The sequence below is a fragment of the Vitis riparia genome, chromosome 2, assembly GCF_004353265.1.
Source record: "Vitis riparia cultivar Riparia Gloire de Montpellier isolate 1030 chromosome 2, EGFV_Vit.rip_1.0, whole genome shotgun sequence".
NCBI classification, from domain to species: Eukaryota; Viridiplantae; Streptophyta; class Magnoliopsida; order Vitales; family Vitaceae; genus Vitis; species Vitis riparia.
Window position 1 is genome coordinate 18632850 of NC_048432.1, and position 21893 is coordinate 18654742.

Genomic DNA, 21893 nt, shown 5'->3' on the forward strand with positions numbered 1-21893 from the left:
GATAATTTTATTCCTGACACTGACACGTTTTTTCCCGCCCCTGGTTCCCCGTCTTGTCTTTTCTGGATATGGGCTCTGATTAGCTGTAATCAGCGGAGCAAATAGAAGGGAAACAAACCTGCTTTGTTGGTTGTACTTTTGGGAGGAATTGTCCTTTTTAGTTTCTGAAATGACTAAACTACCCCGACCAGAATGTACAACAATCTGTAGACAGGATTGGTGAACCTTTGATTCTCACCTTGCTTCCGTGAGATTGTCTTAAGTTCAACGCAGTTAAGGAAAAATAGAAAAATAAAAGTTTTTTTTAATATTTTTTTCTTTATTCTTTTTCTAGCATCCAAATGTAAATTTAACATTTTTTTCCCTTTATTCTTATCCTACATATAGAAATTGACAGGTAAATTACCAAATATATAATTTAGTAAAAGTATTGTGTGACTACCATCACTCTATGGAATAATTTAGTAAAGTATTCAATGTGAAAAAGCATCTCCAACAAAGCAAAAGGAAAACTATATCACAGTGAAGTCAATCATATTCAGCTTTGTGGTAGGCATTCAAAAATTATTTTTAATTAATAAAAAAGAAAAAATTTGAATATTAATTCATCTACACGTTCCATTCATTATGACATTAAATAATAAATAAAAATGTTTCATCCCTTGGTGACGTGTTATTAATTTATTATAAAATAAATGACATTTTATCCTAATTTTATGTTAAAATAAAATGAAATATTCAGTAAAATTGATCAATATGAATAACATTAATTGATTCTAAAATAAGGGAATATTACATCTTATCTTATCCAGGTGTATCATTTTCTTTTCCATATTCTTCAATAATATATATTATTAACTTTTTTATATATAAAATAAATAATATTTATATTAAAATTGTTTCGTCTATAGTATGGATAGCATCACTTGAAAATAAAACAAAAAATATTATATAATACCTAAAAATATCATATCTCATTTAATTTTAATTATTAAATATTAAAAAATTAATTTTAATTATTATAACATAAAAATATCCAAATATTAATGTGATTACATGTTTTTCCCTTTTAAAGTTTAAATTCATTATGGTCATTAAAATGTTACTTTTGAAACAAATATTATGTAAATTATATTTTATTTTACCTATTTTAAAATTTATTAGAATTCATATCTTAAAATTATGGTTTTATCACAAATTTAGAAATCACATCTCAAAACGATGGACTTAATGAAGGGGGCATTAATAGAATAACCGTTGTTATGGTTACATAAAATGATACCTAGTAAATATGTTCTTGAGAAAATGAATCAAGTCGTGTTCATAAGAACACGAACTAAATATTGTTTTTAAGAAAAACAAATTAATTGTCGTGTTTTCAAGAATACAAACTAAACATTATGTTTTCGAAAATATGACTATATATAATCAAAGAGAATCATTTTTGTTATAACTTATAGCAGAAATTATTTCATTTCTATTCTAAGAAGTTATTGTTGGCTTCAACTGAAAAATGACACGTAGAGAAAGTTGCAGTTTATAGCTATCCAGTATCAATGGTAGTTGCCAGCCATCCAAATGCAGTTGGAGGGATTTTTGTTTTAGTTGACGGTCGATGTTGGTAATTCCCTCTGTGCTGTACTGTCTTTCGTTCAATCTTTAGTTGATGACGAGGCATGATGACCACAACACTTCCACAAAAAAGAGAGAGAGAGAGAGAGAGAGAGAGAGAGAGAGAGAAAGAAGGGTAATTCCCTTTTATATTATGACTTCAACCATTGACACAGCAAACAACAAGGAATGAATGAAAATGACCTTTCAAGTTTCATATTCAAAATGATAACAGGAATTAGGAAGGCTACCTCTATTTTCATACTTTTTGACCCATTACCATTTTCAGATGGACACCCAAAGCTCCCTCTTCAATCCACAAGCCTTCCTGCCCGGCTGCCAGACTTGTTGAAGAAAGAAATAAGAATTTGTCAAGGAGGAAATGGACAGAATGGAACGAAAACGAAGCAGAGAAGTTTCAAGTAGTTTTTGGTCTTCTGGAGCTCATCTTTGCAAGGATTTTGAGAGAATGGAGATCAGTGCGGTGATAATCAATCCAAATACAGAGTTGCCTTATGGCCTCCCTTTTCTCCTCTCCCAGACCCAACACCCTCTCGTCTTTCTCTTTCACCATCTTCTCCAATTCTCCCACTCTCTTCTCCAGTTGGGTCACGGCCTTGATCAGATTCAATTTCTCACCCTTCAGTTCTTTTAGCTCATTGTTTGTCCCTTTGATCCACTTCCTCGCAGATGAAAGTTCCTCAGAAATTTTGGAAATACGGCTCAGGAAGATCCCACTGCTCTCGCTTAACCTCTCAGCCACCAAGTCGAATCCACTCAGCGTGTCGTTTGTTATCGTTATGATACGCTTCAGCTTCCTGAATTCTGCTTTGTGAGCTGCAATATTTTCTTCGAGCTCTTTTTGTTCTTGCTTTAACGCCTCCCGCGTCGTCCGATAGAAGTCTCTGTTCTCATAGTGAAGTCTCTCGGCAACCCGGATCCTCTGGGCCAACAGGCGGAGACTGTCTTCCATATTCTTGCGGAACTGTCCTGCAATTTCCTCAACTTTCCTTTCTGTGGCTTGGAGATTCATCTCGGTTTGTCTGCGCAGCCCTTTGACTTGTTTACACTGCTGATTCATCTCGTTGATCGTGTCATCCTGTTCTTGCAGTGTTCTCTGTTGTTCTGCAATCATGGTTTGTAACTCATTGTTCTGATTCTCTAGCTGGGTCTTCGAGGTCTGCAAAGAATTCAACTCTACTTGCAGAGTATTGATCTCTGCTGTCAAGGCCATAATCTGTGCGTAAGCATCATTCTCTCCGCCCTCAATTTCATCATCTCCTTTTTCTTTTGATGTCATTTCCAGTTCTGAAATCCGGGCTCTTAGTCCTAAAATTTCCTCGAATTGTTCTTTTGCTTCAGCTGCTGTACGCTCAACCCGTTCTTCCAGTGATCTCTCCTGGGCCAAAACGGATTCCAGCTCAAGCTGCAAGCTACTCACCTGGCTCTCCAACTCCTCTATCCGAGCTGATGCTTCGTATGCCTGAGCTCTATTCGACTCAGTCAGAGTTGAAACTTCCCCTTCTGTATCCCCTGCTTTAGCTTCCGAGCTCAAAGCTTTATTTTCCTCCATTGTAGTGGCCTCTGAATTTCCAGCTTCAGGTTCTTGCTTGATGTGGCCGGTCTGCTTCTGGAGCTCATTTTCCAAGTTGCCATTGTTACTGTCTACTTCCTTTGATGAATAAAATGACTCTGAATCTGAGCTGGAGGAAGACGAAGAACTGTCCTTTTCCTTTCTTCCATGAACCTTTTTCCTTAGCTCTTTTTTGAGATTATCATAAAGGGCATATAGAGTCTGGTATTGTCCATGCAAATCTTCAACGAGTTCAACTAGTTCCAACCCAGAGTCTCCCTCACGGCTCCCACCACCTCCATCTTGGTCTACGTTCTTGATGATCTTCAAGATTTTTGTCACTTTATGCTCTACTTCTGCCATAAATATGAAACAAATGCCATTTGAAGTCAAGAGGGATAGACCAATACCATGACATCCGAAAGAAACACACAAGCTTAGGATAAAAAAATTTGATGAATTGAAGCAAGCGACAGCAGCAGAAACCGACTTAAAAAATTGCACAAAATTATAAGATGCCACTAGCTTTTATAGCTATTACATAAGGCCATGTTTGACTATCAAAAAATTGCTAAAGAAAAAAAAAGTAAGGAAAAATAATTTTTTTATATTTGATTTCATTATAAAAAAATAAAAAATAATTAAAATTAATTAAAAATTATGTAATTTTAAATCATTTAATATTTACTTCACAAAGGTCAAATATGTTAAATTAATTTAAAATAATACATAAAAATAATTTATTGATTTTAAATTTATGTAAATATATATTTTCTTTCAAATTTCTTTTCCTTACATATTTATTTAAAATCGGCCACTAAATATAACCTTAGAAATTATAGACAAAATTCTAATTACTAAATACTCACAATAGAGATGTTACAAAGTTTAATTTTAAAAATTATTATAATTAATTTTTCAATCAAATTTTTAGATATTTTATTTCATAATGCTCTTTACATTAAAAGAAAAAAAAATAATGGAATCATAATTTATTCTCTATTCTTACATGACAAGCTAACCCCAACTAAATAGTGGCGTCTCTCTCTTTTTTCTTTTTCTTTTTTCTGTTTTTTCTTACCAATTTAAATTAGCCACCAAAACTTTTCTATATACTAGAAATCTCTTTAAAAATTTAGAATTTGGTTCATGAAAGTCGTTAAAAGTGACTAGACCTGTATGACAGAGATGCTTCCTATTTTTTCTCTAATAGCAATATACTCACCAAAAATGAGGAATAAGAGTTTTGAGAGTTTTAGGTCAAAATGACCCATTTTTTAAAAAAATTGTAACATCTAACCACCTTTTAAAACTTATATTCAAATTGGCCTCTTTAGTGCCACGTAGGTGACATGTCATTAAAAAATATTTTTTTTCGTCATATTAGTTAAAGCCGCATTCAGAAACTGCGACTTCATATTTGAACTAAAATTGTAGTTGGCAACTACAACTTCATTTTTGAACTAAAGTAGCAGTTGGCAACTGCGGCTTCATTTTTTAACTAAAGCCACAGTTGGCAACTGCGGCTTCTTTTTTGAACTAAAGCCGCAGTTGCCAATTGCGGCTTCATTTTTTAACTAAAGCCACAATTGCCAACTAGGGCTTTAGTTAAATTTTATTTTCCCCACAAGCTGAAACCGGGTTACCCTCCATAAAACCAATATACATTAATTTTTAATCATCACAATATAAGCTGAAACCAGTCCAGTTCAAACCAGCCCAAAAAACCAATATATATTAATTTTTAATCATCACAATATAACCTGAAACCAGCCCAGAAAACCAATACCAATATACATTAATTTTATTTTCCCTAGAAGCTGAAACTAGGTTAACTTCAAGACATTAATTATCAAATATACAAATCACGGATCTATCCTTTTTCCCCATAATTTTTTTTTTATTTTCCCTAGAAAATTTTATTTTCTCCAGAAATTTTCATTTTCTCCATAAACTTCAATAAATGTCTGCATCTTAAAGGGCTTCAATCTTTGGATGATAAGAAACCATTTATGCTAAAATAGTCGTGAAGGACGTAAACAAAAGAGAAAACCAAAAGTAATGGAAAAAAAATAATTTTCTGAAAACTGAGATTCTGATATGGGAAAAAAAAATGGGAAAATGCCAAAAACTTTACATAAAATAAGCCAAAAAGAAGATTAGGACTAACCTGATACTTTGTAGCTCCAACGTCTCTCTCAGTGGTCCACTGGAGGGGGCTAGGGTTTTAAAGGAAAAAATCACACAGAGAACAGCATGGGATGGAAGTTGGTAAAGTAAAAATAAATAGTATAAAAAATTGGTTGGGCTTATGCTGAAACATAATATTAAAAGTTGGCTTCTTCCCAAAGTAATGTTCAAAATAGCCCCCTTGAATCCACATCAGTATAAAAACCAATTTTTTATACTATTTATTTTTTACTTTACCAACTTCCATCCCATGTTGTTCTCTATGTGATTTTTTCCTTCAAAACCCTAGCCCCCATCACTAGGCCACTGAGAGAGACGTTAGAGCTACAAAGTATCAAGTTAGTCCTAATTTATTTTTTTTTTATTTTATGTAAAGTTTTTGGCACTTTCCCATTTTTTTTTCCCATCTTAGAATCTCGGTTTTCAGAAAATTATTATTTTTCCATTGCTTTTGGTTTTCTCTTTTGTTTACGTCCTTCACGGCTATTTTAGCATAAATGGTTTCTTATCATCCAAAGATTGAAACCCTTTAAGATGCAGACATTTGTTGAAGTTTATGGGGAAAATGAAAATTTCTGGGGAAAAAAAAATGGGGAAAAAGGATAGATCCGTGATTTGTATATTTGATGATTAATGTCTTGATGTTAACTTAGTTTTAGCTTCTAGGGAAAATAAAATTAATGTATATTGGTATTGGTTTTCTGGGCTGGTTTCAGGTTATATTGTGATGATTAAAAATTAATATATATTGGTTTTCCGGGCTGGTTTGAACAGTTTTCTGGGTTGGTTTTAGTTTATATTGTGATGATTAAAAATTAATGTATATTGGTTTTATGGAGAGTAACCCGGTTTGAGCTTGTGGGGAAAATAAAATTAACTAAAGTCTCAGTTGGCAACTGCGACTTTAGTTTAAAAATGAAGCTGCAATTAGCAACTGCGGTTTTAGTTCAAAAAAGAAGTCGCAGTTGTCAATTGTGGATTTAGTTCAAATATGAAGTCGCAATTACTAATTGTGAGATTTAACTAAAATGATGGAAAAAAAAAATATTTTTTTAATGATATGGCGCCTACGTGGCACCAAAGAGGCCAATTTGAATATAAGTTTAAAAAAGTGATTAGATATTACAATTTTTTTTTAAAGAAATGGGTCATTTTGACATAAAACTCGAGTTTTTGTCTAGTGCTTCCTCTCCCTTACTTTTTATAAAAGTGGACTTCTTTGTTTTTTTTTTTTCTCTGCAATAAAAAGTCAAAACACATAAAAAAATCCTACATCGTGTGTGTCATGAGGGTCTTACACTGTTTGCTTGTGTGTTTTTGTGATAAAATTTTGTATTATTAATGTTGTTGTTAATAATACAAAAATACTATCAAACTATATTTTTAATTTTCTTACATATTTTTTTTAATATTACTGTTGTCAATAAAAAGTTTAACCAATATGGGTCTGCCATGTAATCATTTTCTTTCTTTCCTCTCACTGTTTGCTCATCCCGCAGGAAAATAAATAGTGAAATAGACGATGATACAGCATTGTACAGGTAGTAGGTAAGAAGCAGAATAGACATGCATGATGCATTCTACTACGTCACAGAATTTTTGCAGATAGAAATTCACCTATTTTGGTCCCTTGCAGTTGTTCATCCTTGTCGGGGTCAATGTGACTCCAAAGCAAGGACTTTATTGAATCTCTCCGGTGGTGCTTCGTCATCACTACTTCAATACTTAGTATTTCAGCTAGAAGCACTCCGGACCCAAAATCTGAACAACAACAACAATAATAATAATAATAATAAACAATTAACGTAATTATTGAGTTTTCAAATTCAGAGTAACAAATTGAAACAAGAACTTAACGATATCAAGAAAACAATAGATTGGCTTACAAAATCCAAGACGTTATACTTCAAATTCCGTTTTTTTTTTCTCTTTTTAATCTTCTAACTTTTCTCAGACCCAATATTTAATTAAATTAAAACTCAATTCTTTTTTGAAAATCTAGAGTAATTTTAAAGTTAAAGATAAAATAAGATAACTTAATTTTATGCAATTTAAATGAGAAATAAATTGATCATAAAAAATAAAAAAAATAAAAAAATCATCACTAAAAAACAAATATGATTCAAACAAGTTCCTTTTTAAAAAAAAATCTCTTCTATTTCTTAAAAAAAAAAATAATAATTTTAAACCTTTTTCTCATGAATTCTTACTCAAAAGCAAATCCAATAATATAAACAACAATTTAAGAATAAGAAATATATCTAAAATAAATCCATAAATTTCTTAAATCAGAATCATGATTCACACTATTTTCACCTCATAACTCAACCAATTATCAACGAAATTAAATTCTACAATTTTTTTCCCATTGTTCATTCAAAAATAAAAACAGCACGAAGGTCATTAATTTTGGATTAAAAGTAAATTTACTACAAATTTTTGAAATTGAGTTTCTTATGACATAACAAAACTAAAATAAAATAAATTATTAACAATTATAATGAACTATTTGTGATTAGAATTTCAAATCACGCACTCATATAAATAAATATTAGAAATCAATAATTCTAAATCAATTTTGAGAAACAAAAAGTTCGCATTTTCTTTTTCTTTCCAAATTTAAAATTCAAAAATTAATGAGTATGCTCAAGGACTTTTATTTCAATTATAAATCCATAAATCCAAATACATAACAAAAACAAGTAATTAATGAAACTTAACTTAGAAAATTTCCATTTTTTTTTTATAATTTAAAATAATTAAAAACTCGAATTACTATCTAATTTAAAAAAACCATAATTATATAAAAGTTTAATATTTTAAGACATTTGAAAATATATTAAATTTGCCATATAAAAATATTAAACACTTGAGCATAGTAAGATTTATTCATATTTGAATCAAATTTATACCCATTTAGATTTCAAATAACTTGATCTCAAAACAATTTCTTGATTGAGTCGGACTATATCAAAAGTAATTTGCATGAACTTTTTAAAAAAATTAAGGGTAAAAAACTTGTTCTTAAAAAAAAAAAAAAAAAAAAAAAAAAAAAAAAACTAAAATCACTTGTGTACTTAATTTTAAAAAAAAAAAAAAAAATCACCTAATTTTTATAATCTTAAAACTTTTAATCCCAAAACCCCAATTACTTCTAAAGGTTTTCTTCCTACAAAATAAACCAAGTAAATGCATTGATGAAAGATAACAACAACATCTACCAGCAACAGAAAATAAAATATGATTTAATTCCTCCAATCCGTCCGTGTAGGTTTGCTCCAGTAGTTATGGTTTTTAACACTATCCACCGAAGTGGTGGTCCAGAAACAACTTCATTCCATCTCCATGTGTATTTGAGGCCTTAACTTTATATACAGTGCCAGGGCCACCTCATACATGGCATCTATTTTTTGAAACTGTTCCTCACCTTTTCTCATTTACATGGCCTAATTGAGGAAAATTCGAGAAAAATTGTAAGAGAAAGAGCATAGGAAGGAAAAGGAAAAATGAAAAAAATATGTAATTAATAAATGATTTGTATATATTATTTCAAATCATTTTATTTATTTTAAATTTTTATATAAATTTTAATTATATGTAATTTTTTATAATAACACTTTAACGAAATCTAACGTAATGATCATTTTTCAACTTCTTCTGTAGAAACAAAATTTATCAAACAGCTAATAAACTAATCTTTTCCGGCTAACTTTCTCTTGTTCTACCTAGTTATTTTCCCTGGAAAAATCTCTACATGACGGATGGAAATCCAGTTTTTTGAATGTGAAATATCAATCCAGTCCCAAACCTAGAAATGGCTCCTTTCCGACGCAATTCTCGTTCCATTTCCTATATTTTCGCAAGAACCAAACAGATACAGAAAGAAGCACTGATCCAAAAAATTTATTAAAAAAAAAATTTGAATAAGAACGTCATCAACAGATTCAGCACCATCAAAAAATAAAAATAATTAAATATTCGATAAAGCAACCTTGCATTCCTTAAAGTTCAATTTCGAGATCAAATCTCAGGTAAACAATTATGATTAAAAACAGAGGTAAATGGCAGATTATGATTAATAAATCGAATAATGACGAACCTCGAGACCTCGATGGTGGTGATGAGAATGTCGATCTGGAAACCACTCGAAAATTTTGTGAAATGAGGAGAGAGAATGGCCGTAACAGCACCGCAATTTGTCGTTAATTTATCGAACAAAGGAAGCACGATATACTTTATATATATCTGACGTGGCACTAGTTCGTATACCTAATATTTTTATATTTTCTGTGTAATAAAATTATTAGGTGTGCCACGTTGCCTTTTTCTCCCGCCCCTTGAGTTTTGGAGGTGGAATCAGCTGAGAAGGCAGTTCAGAAAATGGTTAGAGACCCCTCGCAGCCGTTTGATTTGCCGACATTATACGTGATAATTATTTTTCTAATCATTTAATTGTGGGAAAAGAAAATATACAAACAAACAAACTGAACAAAACAAAACTCTACGCTGTCAAGATATAAGAATAATATTGGTAGTTAGGTAATACACGTGTGTATTAATGATAAAAATAAGTACCGTTTGGATCTCAAATTTTTTTAGGGTACGGTTAGTTCCTAAAAGGTATCAAAAAGGAAAAAAGAGGTTAAAAATGTGGTTTTCTCATGCTAAAAAAAATAAAAAAATATCAAATAAAATTAAAAATTTTCGAAAGTTTATATATTTTAAAACTATTTAATCTTTATATAATTAAATATAAAAATAATTTATGAAATTTAAACTTATTTAATATCTTTCAACCTATTTGATACTTTATTTTTTTGCTCTCATCACTTTTTCTTAAATTGTCCGATAGTCAAATATAACCCTAATATTTTTATATTTTAAAATTTTTGTTCGTACTTATCATAATGACATGTTATATTTTTTTTTTAGTTATTTGTATTTTTAGTGTAAATATATGTAAATAAGATTGGATAAGAACATTTGATACAAAACGAGAAACATTATTCAATATCTAATTCTAACAAAAATATTATAAAATAATCAAACCTCCTTCTTCAATCATAATTAAATTTATCTATCATAAGTTCAATTTCCAATGGTTTTGAATAAATATCTTTGACATGCGAAGGTGTAATTAGTAATTTTCAAATTTGTGGGCCTACTCATTCAATGGATTGAATGTTGACCCTTACTCTATTGAGGAAAATGGTACAATTAGTTTGATCTTTATTTAAAAACATCAAAGTAAATAACCAAAAAAAAAAAAAAAAGGAAAAGGATTTCAATGACAAGTTCGTCATTGAGTGGTAAAAGATGATTATAATGAGTTGGTGGGCGACATGGGACATGGGGTCCAACTTCAATGAGAGTTCCATATGTTGGGTACTCAACCATCAATATTCACATGCAAGTCCTTTGACATTCATGTCATCCGATCCATTCTCCCGTTCAGCTTTCACCATCTTTTATGAGTTTTTTAAGTCAACTGAAGAAAGTAGGAGAGCAAATGATGGGACCTTTCTTTCCGGAAGTTTCTTGGAAAATCATGGCTGCCAATGTTCATTTCCTTCTGCATTAGTGCATTGTCATTGTTTCTACTTTTGGTGGCATAAGAATAGGCATCGCAATTCATGTTGGTGGGTTTGGTTGTGTTTGTCAAAAATCTACTTATTTTATTACATTACTCAATCCAAATCAGATAGAAATAATAATAAAAACATAAATATAAATATTACACGATTGTTAAACAAGTAATATCGTATAATTTTTTTAACATATTTAATAATTAGGTAATTTTATTGAATAATTATGAGAAATTAGGTTTGGTATATATTTATATGATTAATATTTTAATTAAATATATTTATGATTTGATCAATTTATTTATTTAAAAATAAATTAATTAAATAGTTTAAAAATATAATTAGGTTAATTATTGGATTATTAAATTTTGATTTGAGTCATGTTATATGTTATGCAGATCGACACAAAAATTACATATTTATTAAACTAGTTATATAAGTTGACACGAATTTGTTTCGAAATCATTTATACTCAACTCAAACTTACAAAAAATATGTTGGATTCGTATTATATGAGTAAATCTCATGAAACTTTGTCATCTATATAAAAAATGAAAGTTTATTTTTTTTTTAAATAATTATTTTTTAAAAAAAATAAATTATAAGAATAGATTGGGTTGTAAAATAATTGTCACACCTAATTTTTTTAGCCACGTAAACAACCACGTGGATGATAACTGTTTTATTTTTATTTTTTTTATAAATGACAAAATCAATTTTTAAGCTAATTTAAAAAAGGCTTTAAAATGAACTATGAAATGTTTGTTTTAAGATAATTTCAGAAATCTTTATACTTGGTGATTTATTATTATGACTTTTTTATAAATTACATAAAAATAGAAGGTTGGCAAAAACCCGGTTTTACATATGTGGACAATAATCAACATTATCGATAATAATTTTAGAAATTATTCTAAAATGGGGCTTTAATCCAGTATTAAACATTGCCAACTGCAATTTCAGCTCATATACTTAAAACAACTTAACAATATGCTTCGGTTTAGATGGCTATCCACGTTGCCTAAAAATATTATTTGACAATTATTTTATAACACACCGAACCTTTATAATTTTCTTAAAAAATGGTACTTTTTGGCATAACTTCAAATAAGGGCTTACATTTAGGGATGATCGGGTTTTTTTTAGTACCTATCCCGATACGGATTCGGTTATAACTTTGTCCCACTCCACTTCATCCCGTTTATATATAATTTTAAATAAAAATTATTTTAGTTGCTTTTTTTCAACTTTTTAAACATAAATAAAATATTACTTTTATAAAAAAAATATTTACAATATTTTTATTTATAAATTAAATTTATTTTTAATAAAATTTAAAAATTAATGAAAACAATTCTAACTTATTTTTTAGAAATTGTTTTTTATTTCAATTTGATTTTGAAAACTGTTTTTAGAGAAAAATAATCAAATAATATTACAATTTAAAAAAAAACAGAAAATTAATTTTTTATCACATAACCAAATAAGTTGAAAATTTCAATCATTACTAGAGCAAGGATTTTAGGGCTTGTTTAGAAGCTGATTTTTAAAATAGATTTATGTTGTTTAAAATATAAAACCGTTTTGTATTTTTTATTGTTTTTTAGAGAATGAACAATAGTTAAAATGTAAAAAAATACTTTAAATTAGATGTGCTTACTATTATATATAGGTATATAACAGCTTTCATGAAATACAAATAAATAAATAAATAAATTTTTAAAGAAATAATTATTATTTTTTATAATTGAATTCATAAATATAGATTTATTTATGAAAACAGTTGAAACTTCTTTTAAAGAATTATTCTCCATGCCCTTCTTTAAATAGCTGTCATCCAAAACATTACTAAATAGGCCCATGATGTCCGGTGAATTACAGCGTTATCAAAGTCAAACAGCCATACAAAATTAAAAAATGTAAAGCCAAGCTAAAGCACCATGAAACAAAGAACTCTAGCATAAAAGAAGGCCTAACCTTCGTTACAAAACTCCACATATTTACAGGATAAAACCTGCTACCTGCTACCTGCCATCAGCAATTTCTGCTTCTTCCACGTCTTTGCAGTTAAAGCATAAATAAAACAATAAGCACTAACATTTAGATGTGTTTTACAAAAATGAAGTTTCTCTGGTGTTGGATTCTATTTCAGAGAAAAATAAATAAAAAGGTAAGTTCAATAAAAGCTCCACGTATTTACAAGATATACCCTTCTATTCGTCATCAGAAGTTTTTTGCTTCTTCCACCTGTATGCTGCTTCCAAAATCTTGAGATTTGTGGTCTGGGTTTCCTCAGGGAACAGGTAGTCTATATACTCCTCGTAACTGTTAGAAATAAAATTTATTAGCATGAGTTACCAAAAATTATTATATAGCATACAAAATACATGATGTATCATGCAATAAAAATTATCGTAACATCCATTGGTCTCGGGTTTCAAAGACGTTAAGATATCCTTTTGGGCCCATTGAACAGTGAGGTAAAATTATAAAGAGATCGGAACTAAAAAGTTCAAATGGGCATTTGGGAAGAAGAATGCACTGACAGATGATGGATGGTTGAACCCATTTGTAAGGAGCATTTGGCACATTACATAATGATTAAAGCCTATTCATGAAAATGTCAAATTAGGGAATGTAAAAAGGTAATCCCCTCAGAATGTTCAACCACAGGGCCCTAAATTTTGGGATTTCCCAATACAGTTGAAATCGCCCTGAGCCAGAAAGATGGAAATGATATGATGTCCACCCAAAGTCATTTTCATGACATGGAAACAGTTCAAAACTGATTAAAGAATGTAAATGACACTTGTTTCTGCCCCATTTAGTGTTTTCTTTTCCTCTTTTTTATTTTTTATTTTTTTTATTTCTATTGATATTTGGCTATCCAAAACATAAAGAGGACATATAGAGTAAGTTCTTGGACGTACCCAGATGGACCATCCTCCGTTACTATTTGCCTCTTCTTCTTGAGTTTCTTGGGCAACTTTATCTGGACCAAATTGACATCACCAAGCTCACCAAAGCTACTTTCCATGTTCAACCACTCTTCCAGAAGCATGGTCCTTTCCTCTTTCAGTTCAGGTGCAGATGTTCTAAAATAGTTAACGGCTTTCTCAAAAACCCCTGATACATGAAAGGAAACAGTGATGAAATTAAAGTAATTGTATTATTATTATTTCTTGTTATACATACAGACACATGCATAAAATAAAATAAGAAATAAAATAAAACAATAGAACAATGTTAGGACTGCTTACTTCTAGCTCGTTCAATGCATTGCCTCTTTTCTTCTAGAATAGATTCCTGGGCATCATCTTCTGGTAAGTCTGCACCCATGTCATCCTCCACCATAGCAGATGCCTCGAATTTTGCATAACTAATCCACACTTTCAAGTGCTTTGTTCGATCTAGAAGCCTCTCATAGAGCTCCCTGGTCCTTTCGAATTCTCCCTCTGATATCTCAAAGTCAATATATGCCTGTTATCAAACAAATAGTATTATATTTAGCTCTGATACCCATAATTCCCTTTTTCATTTGGACAAGTAGGTAACCATTCTTTATTCAAAAGAGAGGTGCAATCAAACCCTAATTTCATTCAATTTGCAGTTGTGTATTAACAATTGAGAAAAAACAATAATGGAAGGCAGAATATTCGAGCATACTGAAAGAAAGTAATGGAACAAATGATGAGAAAGACATAAGGTGAGTTAAAAGTTTGCAGGGCTCCTTTTATACATGATCTCTACTCTATCTACTAATGATAGAAAATGAAACGCAGAAAATGGACAAGATGTTATCTAAAACCAGAGCATGGCTCTACCAAACAAGAAAATTACTCTTGGAAGAGAAGGTGGCAGCCTCTAGATTCTAGTAAAATTAGGGACAGAATCATGTTGCTGCAGGACAGGAAATCCAGAACCTTCAATCTGGTTTCATCTATTATCAGTAGTTACATATACAGTGCAACCCACAATTTGCTTTGAGAATTGCAGTCTGAATCTGTCAGAATTCTGAACCCAGCTGAGGTGAGACACAGCATATTACCCAAAATTTTCCCCTTCTTGCCCCTAATGAGTACGACAGGGAAAAAGAAAAAGAAAAAGAAAAAACAAAAACAAAGAGAAGATTTAAAATTTTCATCTTTTGAGGAGAAAACATGGCTGAGAAGAGAGAAATTTTGTGTTAAGAGAAACAGATGATATGCTCACTCTTAAGTTGTCTTGTAAGTTGTATCAGGTATTTCCTGTGGAAACTTGTAAAAGGATCCACATTAACATCATTAGTATTTTCATCCACCTTCTTTGTTTTAGACTTCACTTTCTCTCCAAGCCTCACAAGCTTTGGAGGAAACATATTTTTGTCCTACAAGAGAATTTCAACAATTTCCCCTTATTGGCTATATTTCTTACCTGAAAGCAGTCTACATTATCTTTCTCCAGTTGTAAGAATCGAGAAACATAATAACAAGCAGCAGTTTGGCACCTTACAAGTATGTTTATTCAGATAAAGCAATAAGATATTTAACAAGCATACTATGGTCAGTTGCAATAGCATTGTGTGATGACAGAAGAAAGTGTGACTAATGAACTTAAGGACAAGGATCAAGTCCATTAATTTACTAAATCAAAACACTCTGAAGAGAAAAATAATTGTATTTGAGATTTAACCAAAATGAAGAATTCTTATACAAGTACCTTCCACAATAACTCTGGCATATCCAATGCAGGTTGAGCAATTGCAAGCTCAAAGATAGCTCTAGCTCGCTCTGTTTCAGACAAAGACTTCTCCAATTCAGCATACTTGCTCCAAGCATAGCAGTTCTCAGGGGACCACTCCAAATATTTCTCATATAACTTCCGACAACGATCTATATTGCCGAGTTGCAACTCGATCTCAATGTATTTCTTGAAAATCTGCATGTTAACAAGTAAGCTGGTGAGGACAATCCCTTAAGATTACCATAAATTCATTAAAACAAAATTTTCATAATCATACCTTATCTTTTGGAGCCTTTCCAATTGCATTCCCCAGGATTTGACGGGCACCCTTGAGATTTAATTGTCGTATTTCAAACTGGCCAGCCATAAGCCATAGTTTCGCAAATGAGAATTTGTCGTGAGGAATCAGCTTAAGACACTCCCTGGTCAGATTCAACATTAACAGATTCAGAAACAGGGAAGGTGAAAATTCTGGAAGAGATAACAGTTCTAGACCAGTTTCAAAAACAAAAACTCTTAAAGGATTGAGGATCCTTCCGGCCATGCGAAATACATGAATGTAACACAAACATAAAATGAGTGTGTGTGAGAGAATTTTTATATATAAAACATCCTGTCTCATTGCTGAGTTTGCCAAGATTCAGAAATCCTGACTGGTAGACATGAATTCTTCTTCATCTTTCCTAATGTCATATCCAATCAATCGATTCAATCCTAACTCAATATAATCACCAATTCGAAGTATCCTTGCAATTAAAAGAACAGAATTTAAATGACCATTTGAAGGTACAAAGGTACAGATTAAACTAAAGCCATAGCTTCACATACTCATCAGTCAAAAGTACACACTTGATGATAAGCACATCAACTGCACATACAGCAAATATTGGCAGAAAACAATTTCCTAACAAGTTCAAAATAGCAGACAATTAGTAGACCATCTCCTGGTGAGAAAAATCATTTGGAGATTCAACTCCTGTTGAAAACATAATCAGATGTTAGAACTATTTCAAATAAATCCACCTTACCATGCATCTAGCTGCCCTGATCAGGCCTTCTGGAAGAAACAAAGCAATACATGCCTCCAAAAACAGCCAAAGACCAACCTTTTTTAAGTCTATTAAAAGCACCTAACAAAAGATTGCACAAAAGCATACATGATACATACAAAGATGCCAAAAAGTTATACAAAACAGAAAGAGGCCCAAAAACAATACTCTCCCTAATTTGAACTCAACCAATCAATGAAGCCCACCATGAACATTGAGTAATCACCTGTGTACACCCTAACCCACCCCAAGAAGTTATACATAAAGGATTTTTTGATTGCTCGATCCACATTTTCAATGTTTTCAAAAGCTCTCCTATTCTTCTCCTTCTAAATGGTCCAAAATAAATACAAAGGAGTGGCTTTTCAAGCTTTCTTCCTCTTTTCCCCAACAAAGGATCCATGCCAACCCAAAAGAACACCCCAACCAACATATGTTTGGATTATCCTTTAAATCTAAAATTCCAAATCAAACCTTGCATCAATGTTCACAGACTGATACCTCATCCAGCCTTCTCACTGAAAAGTGAAAACACATTTGTATCCTCTATGATTTTTATGGGCAAAGTCGCCTCCCTCTCCCTTTCTTCCACTGGACTAAAAAAACTGCATGGTTGTTCATGAATCATGACACCTGTCCAGATGCCTAGGACTCTGGATAATCATTTGAACAATATCAAATAACTGTCACAACTTCCCTCCACAAAAATTAGGTCCCATCAAAAACCATTTTTATAGGCTACATCCCATTAACAACCCACCTTGACTGCCTCCCTTATAATGCCTTTTTGACCTAAATTCTCTTTCACAGAGAGAATATCTGTAATTCTAAAGCAATTCTTTCAACAAAAATCATCTCATAAGTTTCTCATCCTCTTCACAACTTCTATTAAATAAAGATAAAAATAAGATTCAATAGTATACTCGACTTAAACGATCTTGCCATCCAAGGGAAAGTTTTTTACCCTTGTAGGGAAATAAAAAGGATATAACTACAAAGGTGTATTTAAAAAAGTGCTACAACGCTTGCCAAAAGGCACAAAAAAAGGTAACATAGAGAAGAAGAAGAAGACCGAGGAATAGAACAAAGCCCTCCACAAGCTTAATAGCTATCCTCAACATCAATAAAATCAAACAAAGAAATGTTTCATTCGCCATTGGGGCATACACCACTCAAATGGGGATTGAAGGAAAACCCAAACAAGGAGAGCAAAACCAATCCTTCTCCATGATTTGCCTTCTATCATACCACTCAATCATTGAAACCTATATAAGATTTCAGCTACCAGTGGAAATTTCAAGTATTAAATAGGAAGGATCCATGCATTACAAACCAAAATTCTATGCACAACCACCATTTACCCCTCCCCCAAAACCACCTTCTCTCTCAAGTAGCAATAACCTCATACCCTTCTATCCTCATTCCACATACCCCATAACCACCCTAATCAAGAGGATTCATTACAACCCAATGAAATCACCAAACACTAGGATTTGATTCATTACAACTCAATGAAATCATCAAATACATGAGAGGCTACATCATTCATATTTTGTCTGATAACCACTTACGTCCGAATGCATGTATATATATTTTCTTCCCAATAAAATACTTTCCTCCAATATTGGTTGGAATATGTTATTAGCCCCTTCTATTGGTTCACAACCAATTAGTTGAGACAAAAACTGGCATATCATCACATTCAACTGCTGGCAGCTCAATCCCTTAATCTCAGTTGAATGGTGAGATAGACCAACATACTGGTTAAACTTAAGAACATACAAAAGACCAAAATGATGTGTAAAAACGAAAGAATCTCTTATATCCTATATGAACAAGTCAGATTGAGGATTTCAACATCCAATTGCTATAAACCCTCAATGAACCTAGAAAACTAAAACATGAGGAGGCAATTGATATATATAGATCTAGTGTTTCTGAAGTTGTAGATTTTGCACATAGTTTTCTATTTTGCATACTTTCTACGCATACAAAAGTATTCACTATAGTACACAGCTAGGGCAATGATTTAAATAAACAATGGATATATTGGAAGCTAGCTCCTGTTCGACCTTTCTAAAGCAAAGGATATTCTGCATGAAAGTGAGACAAAGAAAAAAGAAAAAAGAATTCCCTTTTCTATTTTTTAAGAAATATTTTCCATTTTGATTCAAATGAGAAATAAAATAGAATCAAACGGTTGTCTATACTGTTATTAGGGAAATTAACTCTCCATGATTTCAGGGAATCCGGTTTTTTTCCTTTTTCTTCTTTTATATCGCTATTTCTTATAAAAAGGACTGCATATTAAGCTGCTCATATTACCAATACTATTTGCAAGCCATGCAGCCATATGATGAAATTAGGCTGACAGAGCTAAAAATAAAATCAACTAGGGTCTTATTGAGAATAAAATTTTCACTACCTATATACATCTCGTGTCCGCTCCGCGTCTTCTGCCTCAAGCTCTTCGTATAAAGCATAATTAATCCTAAATATCAAACAAAACAAAAATTCAGCAACAACCAGTAAACATTCATTGCTGAAAAATAAATAAATAATGATTTGAACCAAATAAAAATTTAATTCAAAACTTACCACAAGTAAATGTAGCGCTGCCAGTATCGCTTCTCCTCAGCAGGAGGAACATTAGCAATAGCCCGCTCATAAACTTCTCTAGTCCTGGCTTTGTTCCCTGTATTCTCCTCCAATCTAATATAATCAAACCATGAGTCGTAATTGAGTGGATTCTTCCTAACCTCCTCTTCATACTGAAACCTCCTCTTCCCCACGATTGCATCCTCTATTCCCTCCTTGTCACCATATTGCTTTTCAAATGCCACAAACTTTCTGTACAAGTCCTCCGCCCTACCTTTTGGTATGTGGTCAAGAGCGAACTTGTAAATGCACCTAGCACGCTCGGATTCCTTACACCGCTCTTCAAATTCCGCAAATGCAAGGAACAATTGTTCAGCATCCTCATCATCGGCCAACTTCTCAATGGCCCTCTCGTAACAATTCCTTGCCCTCGCAACCTCTCCATTCTTCATCTCAAATTTGGCATAGCGAATCCATGCCCCGACCTTCGGGTGACACTGCACGAACCGCTCAAAAATTCCCCGCGCTCTCTCCATCTCGTTGTATCGAATCTCAAACTTAATGTATGATAACCAACCCTGCTGGTCCGGCATCCAAGTCATCCATCTCTCGAAAACCTGCCGAGCACCAGCCACATTCCCCAGCATCTCCTCCATGTGAATGTACTTGTACCAGAGCTGATCGACGCGAGGCAATAGAGTGACAGCGCGGTCCCAGACATTCCGCGCGTGGTTGATGAACTTGTTCTTCATCTCCACCTCGGCGTACTTCAGCCACAACGTGTGGTTCCTGTAATCGACCTCGAGCGCTCGCTCCCACACAGATCGCGCTCGGTTGAAGTCCTTCTGAGACTCCTCCCACTGCGCGTACTTGATCCAGACGCTGATGTTCCATCGCACTCTTCGGATTAGGTCTTCGAACTCCTTCCGTTTGCGGAGGCGATAGTCAGCGAGCTCAGTCGAATCAGTGATCTTCTGCTTCGGCGGTCGGATTTCAGCCTCTTGCCGTTCACGAGCTTCTCGGAGGATTTGCTCAGCGGTGATTTGGATGGGGGCTGGGGTCTTGTTCTTAACCCTAGTCGGCCGCGGCAGCTTCACCTCCGTTTCTTTCTTCGTCAGAAACCCTAATGAAGGGTCGGAGTCTTTTGCAGCCATCGTCGCCGGCGAATCTGTGAGATAGAAAATAGGGCGTTTAGGGTAAAACGGATGCCTGTTACCTGTTCTGACTTACGAAGAGCCAGGCTTCTCTCAGGACACCCCTTTTAGGGTTGATTTAGCTCCATCCCCCAAAACGTTAATCAGGGTTGATCTAACTCCCCTTCCCCCAATTTTTTGGCTAAATAAATATATTGAAATTTATCAAATTTCACGATAAAGAAATATCGTGAAAATTCAATCTATATTTATTGATCCGTGTCATATTATTGCTTTTGTGTGGTCAACTCTACTAATTTATATTTTGGAAATTGGATTTCAAAAACGTTTTTATCAAAAATAAGAATAATTACACAAATTTAAAATTTTTAATTACATAAAATTTCATTTTTTCAGGCAATATTAAAAAAACACACATGGTTCTTTTAATTTTCACAACACGAAAAGTTTTTTTCCCGACTTTTGGACTCTGAAAGTTCTATCTAAACATTTTTAATGATAAGATCCGTTTAGTTATGTTTTCTATATTTGTTTTTAAAAAATGTTTTTAAATTAAAGAAAAAAATAGTTTATTAGTGTTTTATAAAAAAAATAATATTTAATAAGTTGTTTTAAATTTTATTTTATTTTTTAAACTTGTTTGCATGTATTATTTTAAAAATGATTTTTTTTATTTTATAAAAATATTGTAAATTCAATTTATATAATATTAATTAAATTTAATTTAAGTTTTATAACAAATGAAAATAAATGTATAATTATAAATAAATAATAAATAAATAGTTTTTATAAAACATGAATAGTAATATTATAATAAATGATAAATTATATTTTTATAAAAAAAATTATATTTTAGCATATGTAACAAAGATACTAATATTTTCATAATTTTTTTTGTCAATAATGAATAATAATGATTTAAAAATTAATAATTGTTAATAATATTATATTTAAAATGAATAACTAATAAAGTTTAACCTTTTTAACATGATTAGTATTGAATTACAAAAATAAATTTTTTAAATGTTTTGATTTAATCTATAATTAAATTGATTAATCTTTTCAATTCTAAATTATTCTTAAAAATAAAAAGATCAATTGTATTTTACTTAATTTATAATTTATTTACCTAGTAAATTTTTTTTTAAAATATGGTTACATGTATAGGAGAAGTAATAAAATTATGACTTATACTATATATGTTTAAATCTATTATTTTTTCAATAATTATATTTTTTGTTTTTATTTTTTTAATTATTAAAACCAATAATAAATTCAATGTAGAATGCCACTTGATTTGAAATTTATTTTTCTAGTGAAAAAATTTATAAAATATATAATTATGTATAAAAAACAAACAATATAATCCATATAAACCAATTTTCATCTATAATCCATAATTTTTTGTATT

General features: G+C 31.6%; 2 protein-coding genes across 2 annotated transcripts; both read right to left on the reverse strand.

The window, feature by feature from the left end:
* Positions 1-1736: 1736 nt before the first annotated feature.
* Positions 1737-9560, reverse strand: LOC117929570 (COP1-interactive protein 1-like). Its single transcript, XM_034849888.1, has 3 exons — positions 9474-9560; positions 6992-7135; positions 1737-3540 (listed from the first exon to the last, which is right to left on the reverse strand). Exons 2-3 carry the CDS (start codon positions 7083-7085, stop codon positions 2030-2032), a joined length of 1605 nt encoding a protein of 534 aa, XP_034705779.1. The 5' UTR covers positions 7086-7135; positions 9474-9560; the 3' UTR covers positions 1737-2029.
* A 3330-nt stretch (positions 9561-12890) lies between these two features.
* On the reverse strand, positions 12891-20625 carry LOC117933538 (crooked neck-like protein 1). The gene is made up of 7 exons (XM_034854948.1): positions 19329-20625; positions 19156-19221; positions 15959-16103; positions 15658-15876; positions 14220-14439; positions 13890-14085; positions 12891-13284 (listed from the first exon to the last, which is right to left on the reverse strand). The coding sequence occupies exons 1-7, from the start codon at positions 20480-20482 to the stop codon at positions 13173-13175; spliced, it is 2112 nt and encodes a 703-aa protein (XP_034710839.1). The 5' UTR covers positions 20483-20625; the 3' UTR covers positions 12891-13172.
* Between the last annotated feature and the right edge of the window lie 1268 nt (positions 20626-21893).